The sequence below is a fragment of the Fringilla coelebs genome (assembly GCF_963513975.1).
Source record: "Fringilla coelebs genome assembly, chromosome: 2".
NCBI classification, from domain to species: Eukaryota; Metazoa; Chordata; class Aves; order Passeriformes; family Fringillidae; genus Fringilla; species Fringilla coelebs.
Window position 1 is genome coordinate 70,321,982 of NC_140029.1, and position 20,563 is coordinate 70,342,544.

At 40.0% G+C, this 20,563-nt stretch overlaps 1 protein-coding gene across 2 annotated transcripts in view; it reads left to right on the forward strand.

Annotated features, from left to right (window-relative positions):
• Positions 1 to 20,563, forward strand: part of FLT1 (fms related receptor tyrosine kinase 1) — a 108,583-nt gene that overhangs the window by 21,442 nt on the left and 66,578 nt on the right. For both annotated transcript variants that reach the window (XM_084226226.1, XM_084226225.1), the window contains 7 exons: positions 3,555 to 3,679; positions 9,189 to 9,351; positions 9,442 to 9,578; positions 11,113 to 11,287; positions 13,189 to 13,306; positions 15,230 to 15,399; positions 15,800 to 15,959. In XM_084226226.1, the coding sequence (XP_084082352.1) occupies positions 3,555 to 3,679; positions 9,189 to 9,351; positions 9,442 to 9,578; positions 11,113 to 11,287; positions 13,189 to 13,306; positions 15,230 to 15,399; positions 15,800 to 15,959 (1,048 nt within the window). The remainder of the gene's footprint in view (positions 1 to 3,554; positions 3,680 to 9,188; positions 9,352 to 9,441; positions 9,579 to 11,112; positions 11,288 to 13,188; positions 13,307 to 15,229; positions 15,400 to 15,799; positions 15,960 to 20,563) is intronic.

Here is a 20,563-nt window from a genome sequence, read left to right on the forward strand (position 1 = left end):
GGAATGTGGCAATTGGCCCATGAACATCAATGAAGTCTGCGTGTCTGTTCTTTACTAAAGACTGTGGTCCTTTTTGCCTGCATAAGGGAAAAGGGTGTTATGTGAATGTGATGAAAATATTTCACCTCTTTTAGCCTGAAAAGAATCTTAAGGATGAGCCCAGTGTAAGCAGGTATTTTGGAAGAACTTTAGAGGATAAGCTTTTAGAGATTTCAAGGAGCTTAGATTTTCCTGCAGAGACTTTTCTTCTTGCAAATGTATGTGTAAGTCCTCTGATTTACATAGCTCAGATTATTAAAAGCAAAACAAACCCAAGAACAGTAGCTGAAGCCTGTGGAAAGAAAAACCCTCTCCACCATTTCTGAATTTGGCATTTCAGTGTTGGCTAATTTAGTTATTTGTTCAAACCCCATAAATAGCCCAGACAGCTTACTGATACCAGACATAATATTGCTTGTGCTAAGTCCCTTATCACGTTTTTATCTGGCTGTCAACAAACTTAGCAAAAAAGCTGCTATTTATGCTCTTTAACAATATAGCAAATGACCTTCATGGATTTTGTGATGTCACGAGCGCTCTTTGTGGTTTCATGTTGATTGTAACTGAGAGATATTGTAAGGGACACAGTCAACCCAGCACATAGTCATTCATTCTAGGTATAATTTAAAAATACATTAAACTGATTTTTAAAGTAACCTTTAACATACGTAAGTGTTCTGGCTATCCGGCTTTCATTTTTCTAACCTCACAGGCAGCTCTGAAGAAAAAAAACCCAACAAAAATAAACCAACCACCCAAATCAATAATTCGTAAAAACAAGGTCAACCCCTTAGATCTTCCATTCCAAATCCCAATGAAGCTGAACGTGTAACCTGGATGCGGTCTTCAAAATAGGTCAGTCTGTGATGTTCCTTTCACATCTAGAGCTTTCTGAACATAGATTTGGTGAAGCTGGCTCAAAAGACCGCTGGTGGGAAATTAAGTCATGCCAGATGTGCTGCCAACCAGCTATGTGGGGAAGGTTCATTTATCTCCCCTCAGGAAGAAACAGAGAGGAAATGTAGTGGCAGCTAATGGAAGTAGCTGAGGTTGTGATGGGAATGAAAGAGGAAAAGAAAAGGCAAGGAGAGCTATTGCTTGCAGGACAGAAGAATTCCAAGTTGTGGGCAAACCTTGCCAAGGTGGCGTAAGCTGCCCTGGCGCTGCTGTGTGTTCAGCTTTGCCTGATCCAGGCTGGTAAAGCCTGCGCCAGAATCTGATCTCGAAGCACCGAGAGTATCCCGTCAGGGCCTTTACGATGGAAGGAGAACAAAATCAAAGGGAACCAGGAAAAGCCTCCATGCTCATTATGAAAACAAAACTGTGCTAGGAAACATGATGCGTATTTCTTTTAATCAAAAGCAGGAAGACATTTGGAGCACTCGGGGCCATCGATTGCCCTCTGGCCCGCGGCGGAAGTCCCCGGTGATGTCAATGGGAGCTCTGCACGCGAATAGCGGGGGCACGGCGACGCCTGGGCGCACACGGCAGGGAGGGTCCGGCACAGCCTGACCCAGCCTTGCAGCCCACCAGGGGCAACCAGAGTGCTTGGGCCACTTTCATTCAGCGCTTTGTGGGCTTCTTCAGGTGTGGGCGTGCATTGCCACCGAAGAAGAAAGAAAACACCATGTATGCTGGTTTCCTGCCCTGCAGGAATCCTGCGAGGTCTGAGCTGCACAACCCCCACTGCCTCGATACTGGCATCAGTCAGTGGGGACACTGTCTGCAGACAGCACCGGCAGTCCCCAGAACAGCTCTTCCTCACTCTTACAATGATCTGGAGATTATGGTACAGGAAACCACTTTGCAAAGCTTGCTGGTTTTGGGCAGAAGCTCTTAATTTTGTGACAAAGACAAACGAGTCTTCGGGGAGTAGTAAGTCAGTTTGTCTGGTGATGTTAAGGGGCAGGTGACCTCTTCTGTGGCTGCAGTCCCTGAAACAAAAAAGGTTCTTTTCCCTGTGCTACAAACAGGTTCATTCTTGGTCTTTCCTTGAATCGTCCTGCAGAGGAAACGTCAGCCTAACAAGTCCTCAGGGCATTTTTTATTACATATGCATCCTCTATTACTCATAAGTTCCTTTCGCTATCTCAGTGGACGTTTAATACCTACTATTAAATAATACTTTGTGGGTTTCATTTCAGAAAGTTTGTATAACAGTTTCATTAAACCACTTTAGCAAAATTTTTTTCTGTATCCTGGAGTATATTTGAGACCCTCTGCCTTAGGATTCTCACTGGTATAAATTGGAGCAGAATCCATTTCACTTCCTGTTTGATGTCTCAAATAAAAACATTATTGCATATGATAAGGAAAGAGGATCCTAGGGGCAGAACAGTTTGATGACCCTGGGAAGTACATATCATATTTTTGAAAGACAAGCAAAAGTAACTTACTTGAAGAACTACTTGAGTGAACATAGGTCAACATGCAGAAGTTTGGGGCCAGAACACTGAAATCAAGTGTTGCAGTTTGAGGTTTTATAAGGGATTGGTTCTTGCTAACTTTACTAATTTCTTATCCAAGAAAGATTTCCATTGTTATTTCTAGGATTTTTGACTGAGTGAAAATAATGGGATTTGCCTGAAAAAACATTAGAGCTGTAGATAAGCACAGAATTAAGATCTTAATGTTCTGCTTTTTTTAGGAGTTAAAAACCAAACCTTATGTGAATTTGGAGGTAGTCTATCTGCAATGTGAGTCAAACTGAAACTTCAGATCTGAACACCTGCAAAGAAGATTTGGAGCCAGAGCCTGTGGCTTAAGCCCCTCTTTGTTAAGTGGTCCAAACAATAGCAGCAGCAATGTTCCCAGCGCAAGCTATTTATGACAATGCCCTTTGTTAAAGGGATTGTTCAAGGGACGGTAAATTACTCTGCCAAGCTTTAGCTTTGACTCAAGAGGAATTAATGTTTTCCTGGCATTTTCATTTACCTTGTCACATAAAAAAGAGACACATAGGTATTGTGGTAGTGGGAAGGAGGAGAAGAATTAACTCTCTCTAGTCCATATTCTTGGAGGTAAAATTGGCTGAATAATCACAGTAGGTTCTTTCTCCTCATACAGTCAGTGTGAATTTTTCCTATCAATATCCTTGCAGACTGCAGAAAGATGTGCTTTATAGGGGGTTCCTGATAAGTGAATTTCAGCTCACTTCCAATATATTTACTTTTCCTGGTGATAAAAAGATACAAATGCCATGAAATAAGAAGCACATATCTCAGCAGTAGAGGTGTTGCTGTAATGGAAAAAATGAACTTCAACTGTCCTGAAATTTAAAGACGATTTCGAAGTACTGATACTGTTATTGAATGATACAGATACCTTCAAATACTTAATAATAGTTTGATGAACATGTTTAGACAAAAGTAAACAGAAGATTCATTTCAGGACTTTGTTTAGCTTTCATTACAGACAGGGCTAGTCTGTTTTTTTAAGTCTGTATGCAGTGTTACAATTCCCATACACTGCCTTAAGATTTCACATATTAACCTTTATTATTTCTTCTTTTGCAGATACAAGCAATCCATTTGTAGAGATGCACAGTGATATACCTAAAATAATAAACATGGCCGTAGGAAGAGAAATGATCATTCCATGCAGAGTCACAGATCCAAACATTGCTGTTACTTTAAAAAAGGTACCTCTATCCAAGCATGCTCTGAAAGCGTTACTTTGGATGATGCTTTTGTTTGTTTGTTTACAGCTATGGTAATGCTTTTGAAATGTTTTGACAATTTAATATTCCTTATGCAATGTTTCTGGGTATCAATGTGTTCAGAAATGTTTCAACCTTGGAGGCTTCATTTTCAGTCGCACAGAAGGACTTCATCCAATCTCCTAAAAGGGTGGAAATTTTCTGAAGAAGCTTAAACTTTTCATACTACTTTATTAAATCCTCACTGGCAAAGGTTTCTTAAGCCCAGGAAGGAATTTCTTGTTAGGAGAAGAGATTTCCTCCCACCTCTTCCCCTGCCCTTCCTCCCTTTTCCTCTTCTGTCCTCTGGAACAGCCGGTGAGTCCCTGGGGACTTGCTGTGGCTGGACAAGGATCTTTGCAAGCCTTTGCCCTACCTCACTCCCACCAGAGACTTTGCTGCTTCCTTTTACATGTGAGCACACTTAGACAAGGGATGGCTTTTCTTTGTGGCGAAACTTTGCAGAGAAACTGCAACATTTGATGTGGTAGGGCTAGTTTTAGAGAGAAAATAAAAAGATATTTCCATATTTTGGGAAAACATTTGTCTCCTAGGTGCCTTAAGAGTTACAAGAACAGCTAACTGAACCATCTGTATGCAGTAAAGTACCTGGTATCAAGACAGAGAATGGGGCATTTTTTCAAAGTTACCTCTTTTCTTTTCTGAAAAATTAGGTGGAGGTTTATTTATTTATTTCCAAATAAAGGGAGCTCTGTACATAGTGGCAATGAAAGTTCATCACTGTTAAAAGGAAAGGAGGTTTGTCTCTTTCTAGAATAACACGCAATTACCAAACAACAAGGTACTTATCTAGTGCATCTTTGACTGCAGACCTTTACAGCAACCATAAATTTTATCAATTCTTTCAAGTGCTGCTTTGCTAATATAGATACTGATTTTGCTGCTTGGTTTTCACCTGTTAAATCCCATGAAAGAGAACAAAATGCGAAGAAAAGAAAGTGATCTGACTGAGGACGTTACCCTATGTGCGTACATAACACACAAATAGCTCTCTTGCAAGAAGATGCACAAGGTTGTGTGGCAATAGAATCAAGAGCAAGTGAGACTTAGCATTCCATAGAAAGGGTGTTGTAAAGTGGGAATTTATTTGGGCACTGTAGTGTTACATCTGAAATCTCAGCATATTAGATTTCTAGCTGAGAAAATTCCTGTCAGGTTTCTCTCATTAAAAAATATATTAAAAAAATTTCTCCTTATTTGTAGAAGATTGAAACGTAGCTGCTCTTTTTTTTTTTGTATCGACTTGCCTTTAGCTTGGGCTTGTAGTGTAAGGCACAGCTTTACACCATCAAAACCAGATGTAATACTCTCAGAAGGAGAAAGAGGAGGTAGAGCCAAGGCTTGAAAGAAAGGATTGGTTGCTTACATGTTTCGCATTCCAGGAAAAATAAATGTGTTCCCTAATTAATCCTAGAATTTCCTGAAGCATGTAAGCTACAATGCATTACATCATATCTTTATTTATCTTCTGTGACACCCTTATATGAAGATTCCAGCACGGTTTTACTCACAGAGCAATTAAGAGATGTGTTAAATGCATTCCACAGCTGCAGGCATATTACTGCTGGAGAAATGGCAAGAGCTATTTTGTGTTTTCCATCAGTGATAAAGGAAGAATTTGGTGTCCTCATAAAGCAGTCCTCTGGAACTGGAAAGAAAATACCAGCTTTAGTGTCATTAGGTTCTGCCTTCTATATTGCCAGGAAGTAAAAATACAAAATATTTTTAATAATCCCTCTCTTCCGGAAGAAATCCCTACGGTTGCATGAGCACTGCCTCCAGCATTTGTTTCTTTGCAGTGCTACTCCTTAGTTTTAGTGGACCAGTGTGGGAAAAGTTTATCATACATCTTCAAAACAACAAAAAATTTTTTTACTCAAGCTTCATCTTTACCTTAGTCAATCTTTTCAGATACTGTGTTGCTTTCATTTTCAGGCTGAACATCTGTGCAGACTGTATTTTATAGCATTGCAATCACATACAACATAGGAGAGGGGTCTTCAAAAATCAAGAAGCTAATAAAACGTGGACTGGAAAATAGGAAGGAAGCTTTTAATTCCTATTTCAAATTCAACCTTTATCTGCAGCAGTTGATGGCCTTTCCTTATCATATGAAGAATTGTGAAATCAATTAATAGTTTTGATCTAATGCTTCATAGTTAGCTATTCAGAGCCTCTGAAACCATCATTCCTATCAACATCATTCTGGCAGCCTTATTCAGGATCCATAAAATAAGATAAACCTTATTGCAAGTAAGCTGTGAACTTCTCTTGCCTCTTCATTTGTTCTTATCTTGATAAATGGAGAAAGTATCACCTTTTGATACAATTATTTAATCCATCTGTTTACTGAGAATCCTTTTGGTTTCTCCATCATAAAAACAATGGCATTCATAGGAATAGAAGTAAATAAGCTTCAGTACAAGGAATAAAAAGTGGAAAAAACCCCAAGGGATGTTGTGAATCACATATGCAGATGATCTGAATTCTTAATAATGTCACCTCATCCTTCCCAAATTGGTGGAAGGGGAAACATGAAAGAAAAGCCAAACTTTCAAGAAGCTAATGTGCATTTTAATTAAATTTTTAGTTATCTCTTTCTGATGCAATCTGCCTTTGGAGATGTGGGGAACCATAGCTTGACTATAACTCTTGACCATTTGTACGCACACAGTATGTGGCTGTGCTGTGTTAATGCCACCAGGTACCAAAAACATTCAGCAAGATTTAGCAAAGAAGGAGGCACGCCATATACCAAAAATAGTTGCATTTGAAACAAAGTACAAAGAAGGTAAAAGGCCAAGAATGCACTGGGAGCCACAGTGATAGGGTTCACACAGATTAGTATGTAGACAATAAATTCCATGTTTACTGCAGCCGTCGCAACAAGCCGATTCTTTGAATGCCTCTGACTCACTGTTGGTTCCCATCTGAAAGCTATTATTGTGGCTGAATTTCTCTTCTGCTGCTTCAGTGGAAGTCTCACTGTTACAGCACGGTGTTTCTTCATGCGTTTTCTATTTCTCTCTGTGATGACCAAATGGACAAGGTTTTTGACAAGGTCTTGAACTACACTGGCCATGCTCTGCATAGGGGAAGGACCAGATGACCTCTGGAGGTCCCTTCCAACCTAAATTATTGTGTTATTCTTGGATCCTCTGTCTTGTACCATCCCTGCAGCGTTCAGCATGGTGATGACGATGCCATGTGTCTAGTTGGTGGTGTGAAAGCTGGTTTAGGGCAGAGCAGAGCAGCTGAGGTTCCCTGAGGGTGGGGAACAGGTAATCTGAGTCAGTGGGGTTGGCAGAGAACAGCGTGGAGAATAGCTGGGTAAGAAGGTGAAGCAAGCAGGGAGAGAGGGCAGAGCTGTAGACAGAGCACCCAGCCTCCATCCATCTTCTCATCTGAGACAAAGTCCTGGTATTTTCACCCTCCAAAAGGGACTTGTTACAACATCTTGGGTTTTTCCCCTTCAACAGATTTGGTCAGAAACCAGCTATGTCACAGTGATCTTTTGCTAGTCAGAGACCTCAGTTTTCTGAAGTTTTCCTTCACTTAGTCTTGTGTTATGCTTTCACAGGTGACTGGTGTGACTTCTTAGTCTCAGAGATGCAAAAGAATTATACAAAAAAAATGTAGCTCTAGTGGTTTTGAGGAGTGTCAGATGAGTAAACTGTACAGGCAAAGATTTGCCTCCAGGATAAGTAAGCCTAGTGGATATCCAGACAACTCACAAAATTACAAGTTGCAAAATAGGACTCTTCTGTGTGTTTTGGTTACTTTTGTATTCCTGGAGTAAGGCTGATACAAAGTCAGTAATACATCAATTAAGTAATGAATGTGCAGTGAATGAATTTAGTGGGAAATACCAGTCTAGAAAGGCTCTCACCCTCTGGCTTCACTTTCTTCATGTAAACCTGTACAGAAAAATGCTTAGAAATAGTTTGATTTTCACCAAAGCAGGAAGAGGATAAATCCAATCGAAGCTCATGAAAACATAACTATTAACTAGTTACACCAAAATTGAAAATATGTTTTGTTTAGAACAGGAATGGCAACAGAGCTTGTAGGGACCAAGATATTGTTGAATGGTAGCCAGCAGGCTGTAATGTAATGGGCTTTACTTGTGCGTGTGCTACACACACTTCCCTGTGATTTGCATGCTTATTATAGCATCTTATCAGCTGTTGTAAAGATAAGGAATTCTACCACATCATTTTGTGCTCTGCATTTATTGCTCATTTGATTCATGGTGAACTTAGTTGTTTTGGAGGAAGTGGCATGAGGTGAGTGAGTGTGATCTCGAGGGTGTCCTTCTGCACAGGCTGAGCAGGCAGCATCGAGGGTGGCACGTTGCAGGGAGAAGCTGTACCACACGGGAAGAAGACAGACTCCATTCGTGCTTCCCCCGGGCTCTGACAGCCACCCATGGTGGCTTTGCTTGTAGGAAGGAAAGGGCTGTCCAGCCCATAGGTCCTCTGCTCGAATAAAGGGGAAGAAAGAGATGAACGGACACAGTGAGACTGGTGCGCAGTGGGAAGTGATGGGCTGCAAGGTGTTTAGTTGGTCCAGGGATCTTTCCTTACGACTGCAATTCATTTAAACTCTGCTCTGGGCCACCTTTAAAAATATTTTTACCATTAAAACAGGTGTTATCAAAGTAGAGTAATATCCAGGCATTGTACTCATGTCTGATCTCTGTGCTATCCAAATGGTGGCATTTATTCCATCAATAATGTATGATGGAATAGCATGATCTGCAAATGAGAGGTTTTGTCTGAGATTCAATGGCTATGTTAGGCTTTACTTTTTCAGTTTTTTTCTTGATACCTTATTAAAGATAGGGCTTAAAGTACAAAGGATCATAATGCAAAAGATAACTTGCGCTGCTGACAAAGCGAACTTTTGATCCCACAAGGCAATAATTTTTTTGTTTGTTTTTTAAGTCTTTTAGGCAAAATAAATATGACAGGCATGGATTGAATCCTGGCAGGAATTTCTTGAAGCCACAAAATGACAGCAAATTAAGCCCATTTGTCATCTCCATAGAAAAGTCTGTTTCTCTGTGTTGGAACCAGGATACTTAATTGCAAAGGTTCCTGGAGATGAGCATTTTAGCTGCCAACCAGGAGCCAACAGAATAGCAGAAACTAATGGTAGTGTCAGTCTATTGTGTCATAAATTACATCCTGTTATAAATAATGAAATCCTGGAAACAAATGCAACATTCGCATTCTTCACCCAGGTTTTTCCTCTATTTTGTGATGAAAATGTGACTTGAAAAACCCACATTATTAAATGTCATCCTTTTCATGTTGATTGGCATTTTTTGGGTGCTTTTCCCCCCATCTCTTTTTTTTACTAGGCTGCTTTGATTAGAGAGTAGACACAAGGATGAGCTGTTTTTCTGATGTGTGTTTGGCGCTTCCAGATTCCACGAGAAACCCTAATCCCTGATGGCAAGACAATAATCTGGGACAGCATGCGAGGCTTCAGAATACCTAAGGCAACTTACAAATTCATCGGGCTCCTGAGCTGTGAGACAACCGTCGCTGGGCACACGTACAGCACCAAGTACCTGACGCACAGAGAAAGTAGGTGGCATTCTGCACTCCCTGCCTCTGCAGGGAAAGCACCCTGCCCTGCTGGCATCACTAATCGTTCTCCCTCTTTGTCACATGCAGCCAACACCATTTTTGATGTTCAGTTAAGCACCCCACGTCTCGTCAAGCTGCTGAAGGGAGACAGCCTAGCAATTAACTGCACTGTCACCGCAGCCTGGAACACCAGAGTGCAGATGACATGGACTTACCCTGGAGAGGTGAGTGCTGTGGCTGGAAGGGAGAAACCAGAGGTTTCCCACAGATCATGCTGCATCTAGCATCCCAGGAGGAATTCTGCTTCGGAATGCTTGCCATTGTTTGCATTCCATCATTTTGACCCTTGCTGACATGTCTCTTAAGGTTTCTTTTTTTTTTCCTTCTGATGCTTAATTTCATAAGGAAACATGTTTACACAATGTGCTCTGGTTATATTGCGTAATCACGAGCAAATGCTAGAGTTGTTTCATCTCTGGGAGCCTCTTTTCAACCTGATGGAACAAGAGAAATTTATCACCCCATCTCAGGCAGGGGCCATCTCTTGTGACAGAAAAGTTTTCAGTGAGGCTGTCTTCTCAACACATTCATACCAAAGACTGGCGCCCGATTTGAGCATGTTTGGAAAAGGTATTTTGATTTAGCTAGCCAAAATCTCATTTGTTAAGTGTCACACGAACAATCCTCTTGTTTTGACAACTACAGGAATGATCTTGAATGTGCTTCTCCACCCCCCACATTGGGAGCATCCTCATAAATATTTGTCACTTTCAGAATAACTGCCAGGGAGTCCGTGTAGAACTGATAAGAAATTTGACATTAGCTTAAGGTTTACAACTCCCATTCCTTTCATGTCAGTTTGATTTATGCTGGTGATTCAAGTCAAGATCATTTATTATGTCACTCATTGTATCTAATCACAGGCTGAAATTATGATTGCATTATATAGGGAAGATTAATGCAGTTGTTTATTGCTTACTGTAGCCATTTTCCCTGGCATTTTTTCACCTCAGAAATAAACAACTTAGCAACAAGAAATGCTTCAAATATATTATATTGCTCATTGGTGCCCTACCAAGCCCTATCTGGGCACCACACTTGTGAAATTGTGCTTTGTTTTTATTTAGATGGTAGCTGAAGGATGCTCAGTGTTTATAAGACATCAACAATGTCCTGGGTTAAATAAACTTTGAGGCCAAATGCTGAGGGGGAGTTGCAGGAAATAACTCCTCAGAGTCACATTATCTTCAGTTCCACCCTGCTATTCCCTTGCCAAATCTAGTCCCTTTTCCGTCTGTAGCATTTCCAGAATTCTTCCCTCCTTGTGTTAATGTCCTTTTCTTTTATGTGTCTGTTCCCTATGGCACTGAATCCAAGCACCAAACTATGTCCTGCTCTTCATATCACGGTTTCAGGGATTTTTAGGAGCAGTGCTGGACAATGGCAATGAGGAGCTGGGCATGTTGATATGACAGGCTATACAAAAGGAAGGATCTTCCTCCCCTTGGAAAAGTACTAATTTAGATGCCATGACACCTTGGGTGAAGACAGGGATGAATTGCCCTATAAGGTTGCTTATATTTTTTATTGTTGACCCTCCAGAAACGTTAAGCATCTTTTGCTTATCTGTGCCGTACAAAGACATCAGGGATTTTTTTTTATTAAGTTATGGTGACAGTACAGGAAAATAAAAATCTCAATACTCATGAAAATTGGCTTGATCAAGCTCTTTCTTGTTCATTTCTTTGTCTTTTATAGACAAGGAGAAGAGGTTCTGTAACACAGCGTATTGACCAGAAGAATTCAGAGGCCAACATTTTTTACAGCATCCTCGTGGTGGACCGAGTGCGGGACATCGATAAAGGCCAGTACACCTGCCACGTGAAGAGCGGGCCATCCATCAAGGCTGTCAACACCACAGTCATTGTTTATGGTAAGAAGTGGTGTACATTTGTGGAACACTCTGTGCTCGTGTGCCAAGGTCAGCCCTGTGATGGTTTTACGTTGTGACACAAGGTGGAAGCCGTCATGGGCAGAAAAAGGGAAACGAGGGAGGGAGGCGCTCCAGGAGGGAAAACATGTGCCATTTCTTCCGTGGCTGTTTAGTACAGTTGGCAATAGACATGTTCAGTTTAATCACTTTTGTCTGCTAAATACTGTGATGGCGCTGTCCTCAGTCAGTTCTAGCAAATACAATCAGGCAAATTCTAGTTTGGGGGGAAAAAGAAGGTACAAGCAGAATTTAAATAGAAGAGTCCCACTTCTGCTTCTATGGTACTTATGCATTTCTATGAAAAAATAAGCAATAAATACATACCCTAACTACATGGAGCTGGTAGACCATTCAAAAAATGAAAATCGTTAATATGGTTTTACAGCAGGACTTTTGATCAAGTTCCCTATGCTTTGTCTGGGCCTTCTGTGAAATCTGGAAATTTCTGATATTATTTCAAATGTATAGGAATAAGGACTTTTTTTACATTGGGTCTCTTTGGGAAGTGACCTTCTTTGGGACAGCCTGTTACAATTAGAACTAGCCAGGATCTTTGGAGCACCATTGGTGTTCAGCCCAAGTGGCTGGTTGGTATCCTCTATAACGGATGACTCAAGGTCAGAATATGGATTTATTTCATATTTTCAGCAGAATATCTTTCCTCTCTTATCTGGAAGTGTGGACTAAGCACTCTGTGTTGGTATTCTTAGAGAGAAATTTCAGCCCATTTTCTTTGTTTAAATTCTGGAATAAGGCACTGGGAACATAGGATGAATCATGATAACCGCTTGCTGTATCTTAAACAGGTAAACCACATCTTTCAGAAACAGAGGTTTAGATTAAAATTTAAGTCAGAGAAGTTGGAGGTTAAAATTAGAGTCAGGAAAGCTGGGGCTATTGAAGTCAGCCTGCATTCACATAAGCAGCCCCATCTATAGGATACCCATATTAGAAAGAGCCTGTATGAATAAAGATTTGCAGAATCAGGGCTGTATCTTTATAACTTGGCTTGTGTAATTAAGCTACTTATTTGTCTTGTGCGTATTATTTTCAATGTATGTGGTGTGATTAAATGTTGAACTTGTTTAATGGATGTCCATCATCCTTATGCAGTTCATAATGTGAATAAATATTGCACCCTAGGTACCATCAAAAGGACGCTCAAACATTTTTTATACATTGAATATTTTATTTTGCACATGTTGGCAGGGAAGAAAGAGATATTTTCGAATGCTTTGTATGAATTTTATGCTTTATTGTCTCTTGGATAAGCCATCAACTTGGCAGAGAGTTGGAGATAGGGGGCAGAGCAAGTGGATAAGAACAAATTCCAGCAGGTTGTTATTATTCCAGTGTTGGTTTGATGAAACAGCTGTTCACCAATGATACAGAAAGTTTCTGCCTTTTCCTTTGCTATTTCTCTGAAGGTCCCTTAAATCCTCTCTGGAAAAATATTTTCTTTTGGAACATTCATTGATCCTTGGCCTGTAAGAGAGGAAAGGTCATCTGATCATCCTCAGTTCAGTCTCCCACATACTACAGACCACTTTATATCATGTGCCTTTTTTTCTGGCTGGACACAATGTGAATTTGGCTAGAGTGTATCTTCTCCAAGCAGATTCATGCCCTGGGAACCGCCTCTCAGTTTCTTGTATATTTGTGGTATTCCTTTTTATTTTATAGATCTCTAGGACATTAGGCTCTATTCTTGCTGTTAACATGTGGGAGCATCAAAATTACTAAAGATAATTTTTATTTGGAGTCACATTTCCTTTTAGTAGAGCTACTCATTTTGCAGGGTGAAAATCAGTAATACAAGTCACTTTTTTATTTTGTTCAAGATAAAATGTTCATTAATTTGAAACGTCGAAGAAAAACTGCGCTGGAGGCTGTAGCTGGAAGAAAATCCTATCGTTTGTCAGTGAAAGTGAAGGCATTTCCCTCTCCAGAGGTTATATGGTAGGACAACAGTTACTTCCACATATTCATCCTGGATGTTTCTTTTTATAATAGAGTTGGGGAGGATTTTTTTTAAGTTTCAGAGCTGCCTGGGGTTATGAGAACATTACTTCCATTTCACATGTGCAAGAAAGGAGATATGGAAAGTTTAAAGCTGAGATCCTCAAATAGGTTGGATATGTCTCCTCTTGAAATCAATGGATGCTCTACAGCTAAATATCTCTGCCAGCTTTGATTGAAGTGTTGCATCCAGCTTTACTCAGATCTAGCTATGAAAGCTGAACTTGCTTTTCAGACAGTAAGAGAAAGAAAAGAAGGCTTTCATTAAAATAAATTATTGACTTGACTCATACAGACATGTGCTATTGCAAAAAAATGGAAGTTGGTATTATTATGCAGTGATCTGTGGGTTGCAGACCTACTGCAGCACAGCATTCATTCATTCATTCATTTTGTCTCATGTAAATTGTGTTAAGAAATTTTTGGAAGAGTTTTTTTTTTATTAATCCAATCCACTTTCATATGCAACAATGTTATCTATTCATGATCTCAAGGATTTTTTTTTTGTTTAAATGATTTAAAACACCAGTAGCTCTGGCTCAATTAATTGCACTTTAACAAAGGGTCTATGACAAGACTAAGAACACAAACTGTACATACATGAATAGTGGGAGTTCATGTTACAGCCAGGAATTAATTTTTCTCCAAAAGGGTTGTCTTGTTTTATAAAACCTTTACACTTATGACTTCATGTGGAAAACTGAGGGGTGAGTGTGACACTGATGCCAGCCATTTATACATAATTTTCTGCTTTTCCAGTGTTTGGGTTTATTGACTACACATATAGATCCAAAGCTTCTGAACAAAAAAATCTCCAAACATTGTGAAAAATTTTAATATTTTTTTTAATTTAAAATTGAGGTTGGTCAAACATTGGAATAAATAGTCCAGAGTGGTGGTGGAGTATCCATTCTTGGAGGTACACAAAACTATACTGAAAATGGTCTTGGGCAATCTTCTGACCTTGCTTTGTACAGGACATTACACCAAATTACTTCTAAAGGCTTTTTCAGCTCTAGCTATTTTGTGATTCTGTAAAATACGCATACAGTGAAATGCCTAAATCCATAAGTCCTTTGACCAAATTTTAGTGCTTGTCTAATAACAGTAAAAGTTTTTTCTAAAAACGTACTAAAATCTGTGAGTTTAATAATTTAGAATCAAATCCATCATTATAATGAGTATGTGTTTCACTCTTCTACTAACATCATGTTAACCTTCTTGCAGCTTGTTAAAATGTGCTTTACACTACTAAACTGTAGTGTAGACTTCGAAGAAAAATATTTTGCTTCAGGAATCTGTGTGTAAGCAACAGTTAGTACTTTCTACATTTATTTTCTGTTATCTTTAAAAACATTCACTTGATAGCAGGATATCTGATTCCTAAGTGCTTATCTAATCTACTTACTCTTCCTCTTCCTAAAATCACAGCTGTGCTTAGACTTCTGTAATACTTTGTCCCAGGATGTATTCTGAGGTCATAGAGAAATGGCCAGTGCAAGATGATGTAACCTTTATTTCTGTGACCAACCCTTAGCCAAAATGGTTGTTTTTGAGACTAAATGGCAATCACAACCATGGACAACTGAGATCTTCAGAGATAGAGTTGCAATTTTCAGCAACTCTCAAATACCATAGAGCCCCCCTCAGATTCTTATAAATTTTAAGATACAGAATATTATTCTCTAACGTGGTTTACAAATATCAGCAATCTTATTTGAAAGGAAAGGACAAACCTGTGATAAACAGAATCTCCGACTGGAAATCCAATCCCTTCCCAAAGATTGAGGGATATGATGTAACGTGGGTGGCTTAAGCAGAAATATTTTTCAGAATTTTGATTTCTGGAATTCCATGAAACAGGTTAAAAGATGGGCTACCTGCTGCTGAGAAATGTGCCCGGTACGTGGTTAAAGACTATTCGTTGGTCATCAAGGATGTTGCTGAGGAGGATGCTGGAAACTACACCATAATACTGAGCATTCCACAGTGGAACTTGTCGAAGAATCTTACAGTCACTCTTACTGTAAATGGTAAGTTTGCAACATGTTCCCATGCTTCTCCTGAACATGTAAGCGCTCAGTTTGAGCTGGACTGTCACCAATCTTGCACACATCAGGGCATTGTGGATTTTCTTACTGACTTCATGGACCCAAACTCACGCCTCAAATGCAGGGTGAAAGACCCATCTTTGAACCAGAAGATGGATGCTGGTTTTCATTAGAAGTGTTTCTGTCCTCTGCAGCCACATATTTGCTCCTGATGACTTAAATGTGTTACTAACCACTTGTCTGACTTAGGACTGCTGTTTTCCTTTGTTCTTCTGGGGATTTTTCTTGTTACTCACACTGCAAGAATGTAGTATTTTTATAATCATGCAATACATTGGAATTAAGCTGGTTTTAATAGCTTTCCAATTTTTACCCTTTCCAGTGAAACCACAGATATACGAAAAGGCCGTGTCATCATTCCCTGATCCCAATCTGCATTTACTAGGAAGCAAACAAGTGCTGACATGCACTGTGTATGGTATTCCTCCACCTAAAATTACGTGGATGTGGTATCCCTGTAAACAAAACCATTCTAAAACAAGGTAGGACAACATCTTTACTTTTATTTAGTATGTCTTCTTTTACCACTACACCTAATTTTTTTTTTTTTTTGCAGGAGTAAATATTGCTTAGTTAATAAACATTGTCTACTTTTTATTGATATATTTTTCGGTGGACACATAGTCACAGTGCAGCTTTTCCTCCATCATTACTGCACTATCAGTCCAGAAGTGATAATTGCTTCTGCATTTTCATGAGAGAAGACAATGTCTTGCAAAGTTCACACGCTTTCACATGGAGTTTTCCTCCATGCTTTTCCCCACACACAGTGATTCCTATGTGTGGTTTCTTTTGAAATCAACAGAAAATATCGTAGAAACTTCTTCCATTATGAAGGTCAGATCTGTCCTGTGCTATGTTTATTCACAGATTCAGTTCAGCAAGCTAAATGTGCCCAGCATTCCCCAGATGATATTCAAAAAGGGTAAAGAATAAATGGCACCATGCAAACTTACTTGACGCTGATGTTGTGCTCAACTAATCCTCTTTTTACATTTTAGTTTTCTTTTGAACTCAGTTTCTTGTGATTAGGAGTTTGTGTTGACTCACTTATCCACAGCTCTTCCTGCATCATGAAATCTGACACAAACTTAATGATTAACACTCAACCTCCACAACAGCATCGTCATTAAGTTGCTATTGGAGGGGTCAAACAGGCAAGGTACTTGCATCACAGCCCAATGAAGATATTTAAAAACCTGACAAGTTCAAGACACAACATTTTCTCAGTTTCAGTTGAAGAATAATCACACTCCACAGGATTTCACTTTTTTAACACTTTCATAGAACTGGCATTTAGCACCAGGCAAATATTTAAGTACATGCTTAACTGCAAGACACATCCCTCAATTAAGCAGGACATCTCAATACTGAGGGTCTCAATACTAAACATCTCAAACCAAGGATACCTGTAGGTGCTTTGATATCAGTGAGAGAGTGGTCAGCACTTCCTAGAATCAGAAGTTATTTTTCCTGCTATGTCCTTGGGATTATGCTAATGGCAGTCTTTCTGTGCCCTTCTCACCAAGAGGTGGCACTAGCAATCTCTCCTCTTGCTGGAATAGGTATTACCTGAAATTCTCCATTTCAAGGACAGGTGAGAACTGCATTTCCTCTGTCTGGTATGTTACCATACAAGGACAAGTTGCAAAACTTATTTTTGCTAATAGATATAAGAGAAATCACGCCATCTTTTAACTAGAGAAACCCTGAGAAAAACATATATGAAAATTTTCAGTCTTTTCATTTCTTTCAAGAGTTTATACAGCTATGAATAGTCTGGATTGAAATCCAGTGCAGGACTGAAGGAACAGTTGGTTCTTCCTTGGGAGTCGAGGTGGTGCTCATCTGCTGTCAGATATTTCCTCCTGTTAGCAAGCACAGGTCTGCACTCCAGCACAGGACAGCGAGTCTTCAGAAAGAGGAGTTGACATTTGCATGCAGGTGTTCAGTAATGTGCTGAACTTAGACTCCATTAAATGCTAATTAGGAGTGTGTTTGAGCAGGTGATCAAAGGAGAAACGTAGCAATTTGAATCAGCTATTGGCTCTGTTACAATGCTGCTTCCAGATTGGCTTCCAAGTTGCCTTCATAATTGTTCTGTGACGATTCCCTTTAACCCTCCCCCCTTCCTTCTCCTTTAAGTATTCATTGAAGAAGTAGCCTGGAAAGCACCATTTTCAATGCTTTGCCTAAAAGGAGTGGGATGATTCCCTCTGAATAATATGACAATTACCTATTGCAGAAAGGCAGAAATACCTGAGCAATTACATTTTGTCTCCTGCTCCAGGAAGGGATCAGAGTGGAGTACCTCAGCAGGTGGCACACCTTGCTCAGGCTGATGTCTGCGCAGGTTCAGGTGTTCTCTGTGAAGAACTGGAAAACCCTTTAATCCCACCTATTTCATTATACTTCCCTCTTTGTGTGATGGGAGGTTTGCCTAAACAACAGATTTAATGTGTGTGTACCTGGTGCAGGAGATAAGAAACATATCTTGTTCTGCCATTACAGCACTTTTTTATATTTATCTGCCCAATGCCAGGTTTCCAATACTAAAATGTTGCTCTATTTGTGGCCAGGCAGTGCTTGTTTCTGTACCAGGTTCTTGTTTCTGTACACAGCTGTACCAGGTACTTTAAGCAATGAACCCCCACAGGTTACCCTTCGGTGTGAGGTAGGAGAGATTCTCAGGAAATTTCTGAGTCCCATGTCATAGGACAGAGTGTGCACTCTGGACAAAAAGATGCTGTTGTTGCAAAGACCTTGCAGGGCTCCATTGGCTCCAAGATCTGTTTGCTCCAATATTTCTTTATATGCATGCTTAACCTCACACCACTTGATCGCTGTCTCTGCTAGCTGGGGACTGACTGCCTAAGTTAGATGCTTTTATTTTTGAAGGACTGTTGCCTATGGCCTCCTTTAATAGCAGCTATTAGGTTGTGTGGATATTTCTTTCACTTTATTTTCCAAGCTGTATTTCAGTTGCAAAAATCTAAAAACACCTCAATGAATTCCATTGCTTTTAAATGCAGATATAGTTTAATGCTTTCTGATTGATGCAATCAATTTGCATAATTCTTCTCTCTACTTCACTCAGGCCAGTAACAGGAGACTGGCCAAATTAAATAATTTCCATCGTTTCCTTGTAGCAAATAATAATAATAAAAAAAAAGTGGTAAAATTGCTCAACAAATGTGAATTTTTGAAATGTGGAAAGACCAACATCATTAAAAATTCCCTGTTCTTTGTTCTGTGTTATAATTACTTTGCTTAAACCAACTCTTACCATTAATCAACCTTTTTAGCTAGCTAGCTAACTAGATATGTAGGTGGAAAGATTCTCTTCTGATGTTCACCCAAACAAGGAAGCATAGAAGAGTCAAGGAAATCTGTCTGGGGCAAAAAGCAGTATTCTGGGGTTTTTTAAGCTTATGTAGAGCTATTAAGTTTAGAGATGGCAGCCAAAAGACACAAGTAGAAGTAAGACACAAAAGGCACAAAGTAGAATACACAATGCAAAATAATATGAAAAGTCATTAAAAAAATAAATTGTTCTATCTGAGAAACAGAAATTACTGAGAAACTGCTTTTCCAGGGCTATCTTACTGCAGCATATGCTGCTGCTCTGTAGCAGACACATTCCCAGGCTGGGCAGCCCCAGGGGTTCAGTGGATATAGAAAAGCACAGCCCTGTGGGACACTTGTCCTGAAGTGCCCAGCAGCCTCCTTAGCCTCTTTTCTACCCCTCTGGAGCCATCCTATCCATCCTGAATTTGTCTCAGGCTGGGTTGTCAGCAGAGGTGTATGGGGGCAGACAGCAGCAGGGCTTGCTGAGGGTCTCCAGAGCCAGGCAGGCTGGGATCCTCCTAAAACAGATCAGTTCTGAGCCTGCAGAACAAGCGTCTGCATGCCAGGAACGTGCTTGATGTTAATGGTTCTTGACCTGAACCTCTTCAGTAGATTTTGTTTATCTTAAACTGACCTGGCAGAAATTGCCAAGAAAGGCATGTGGGATGCTGCTGTGGCTCACTGGAAGCACTGGCTTTCTCAGCAGCTGTGCTGTGTTGTTTGGGCCCAGTTTCCCTCTGGACATTTCTATGTGGGCAGTTCAAGAGAGATCTCCAACCTCTGCCCAAGGTTTGACTGCTTGGCCCTTCAGAAATGGCAGACAGTTGCAACACTGAAATTTTACCACGAGTGTTTGTTTCAATGTCCCATCACCTCACTGCCTCCCTCCTCTTGAGCTATCACTTTTGTTTAGCCTCAGACTGAATGTTACATTATTATTTTACAAGCCTGCCATCCCATCAATCTGTGGTTTTTTGGCTTTTGGTTTTTGGTTTGTTTTCTTTTTTTCCTGTGGGTGTGTTTGCTTGAGAGAAATGTAACAGTATTATGGAGTTGCTTACAAAAACAAAGTAGCTGGGGAAACTGGTACATGATTCTCTGCTCTCCTGACTGCACTGTCAAGATATGAGCTCTACTTGGTGGTAAAACCAAAACTCTGCTTGGTGGGATTGGAGATGGAGGGCAGAATACATGAAGTATCTGGGAGGAAAAAAGCTTGAAGTGTTCCTTGAAACTTCTGCAGAGATACAGAAGACTGAGACTATGGTACTGACAGTGCATGGCCAGATCCCAGGAGCTTCAGTGAAAGAGGAGGCAGGCCATGTGTGCATAGCAGTCTAATTGCATTTCTGCATTGTTTATGTCAGGGTATTAATAAGGGATTGAAAGGCAGAATCATTAGGATGTGCTTGGATAGATGATCTGGGGAAACCAGATTTGGGACATCATTTCGGTATGTGAAATGAACGAGTAAAGAACAAATGTTAATTGTACTTAATTAGGAATGTACTGAACCACCCAAATTTAATTGTTGGATGTCTGCAAACATTAGTTTGTGCCCATTAGTTTGCCCACGGTGACTTGTTTTATTCCTTGTGCCACCTTCTATTTTCAGGAAGGGAGAGGCTGAGTCTTTGGAGCTGGTATAAGTAGGTCAGATGCCATTATCAAACAGGTAGTTCTAAAATGCCTTTGTTTAATTTGACATGTGGCTGAATCCTCAGCTTCACCTTCACTG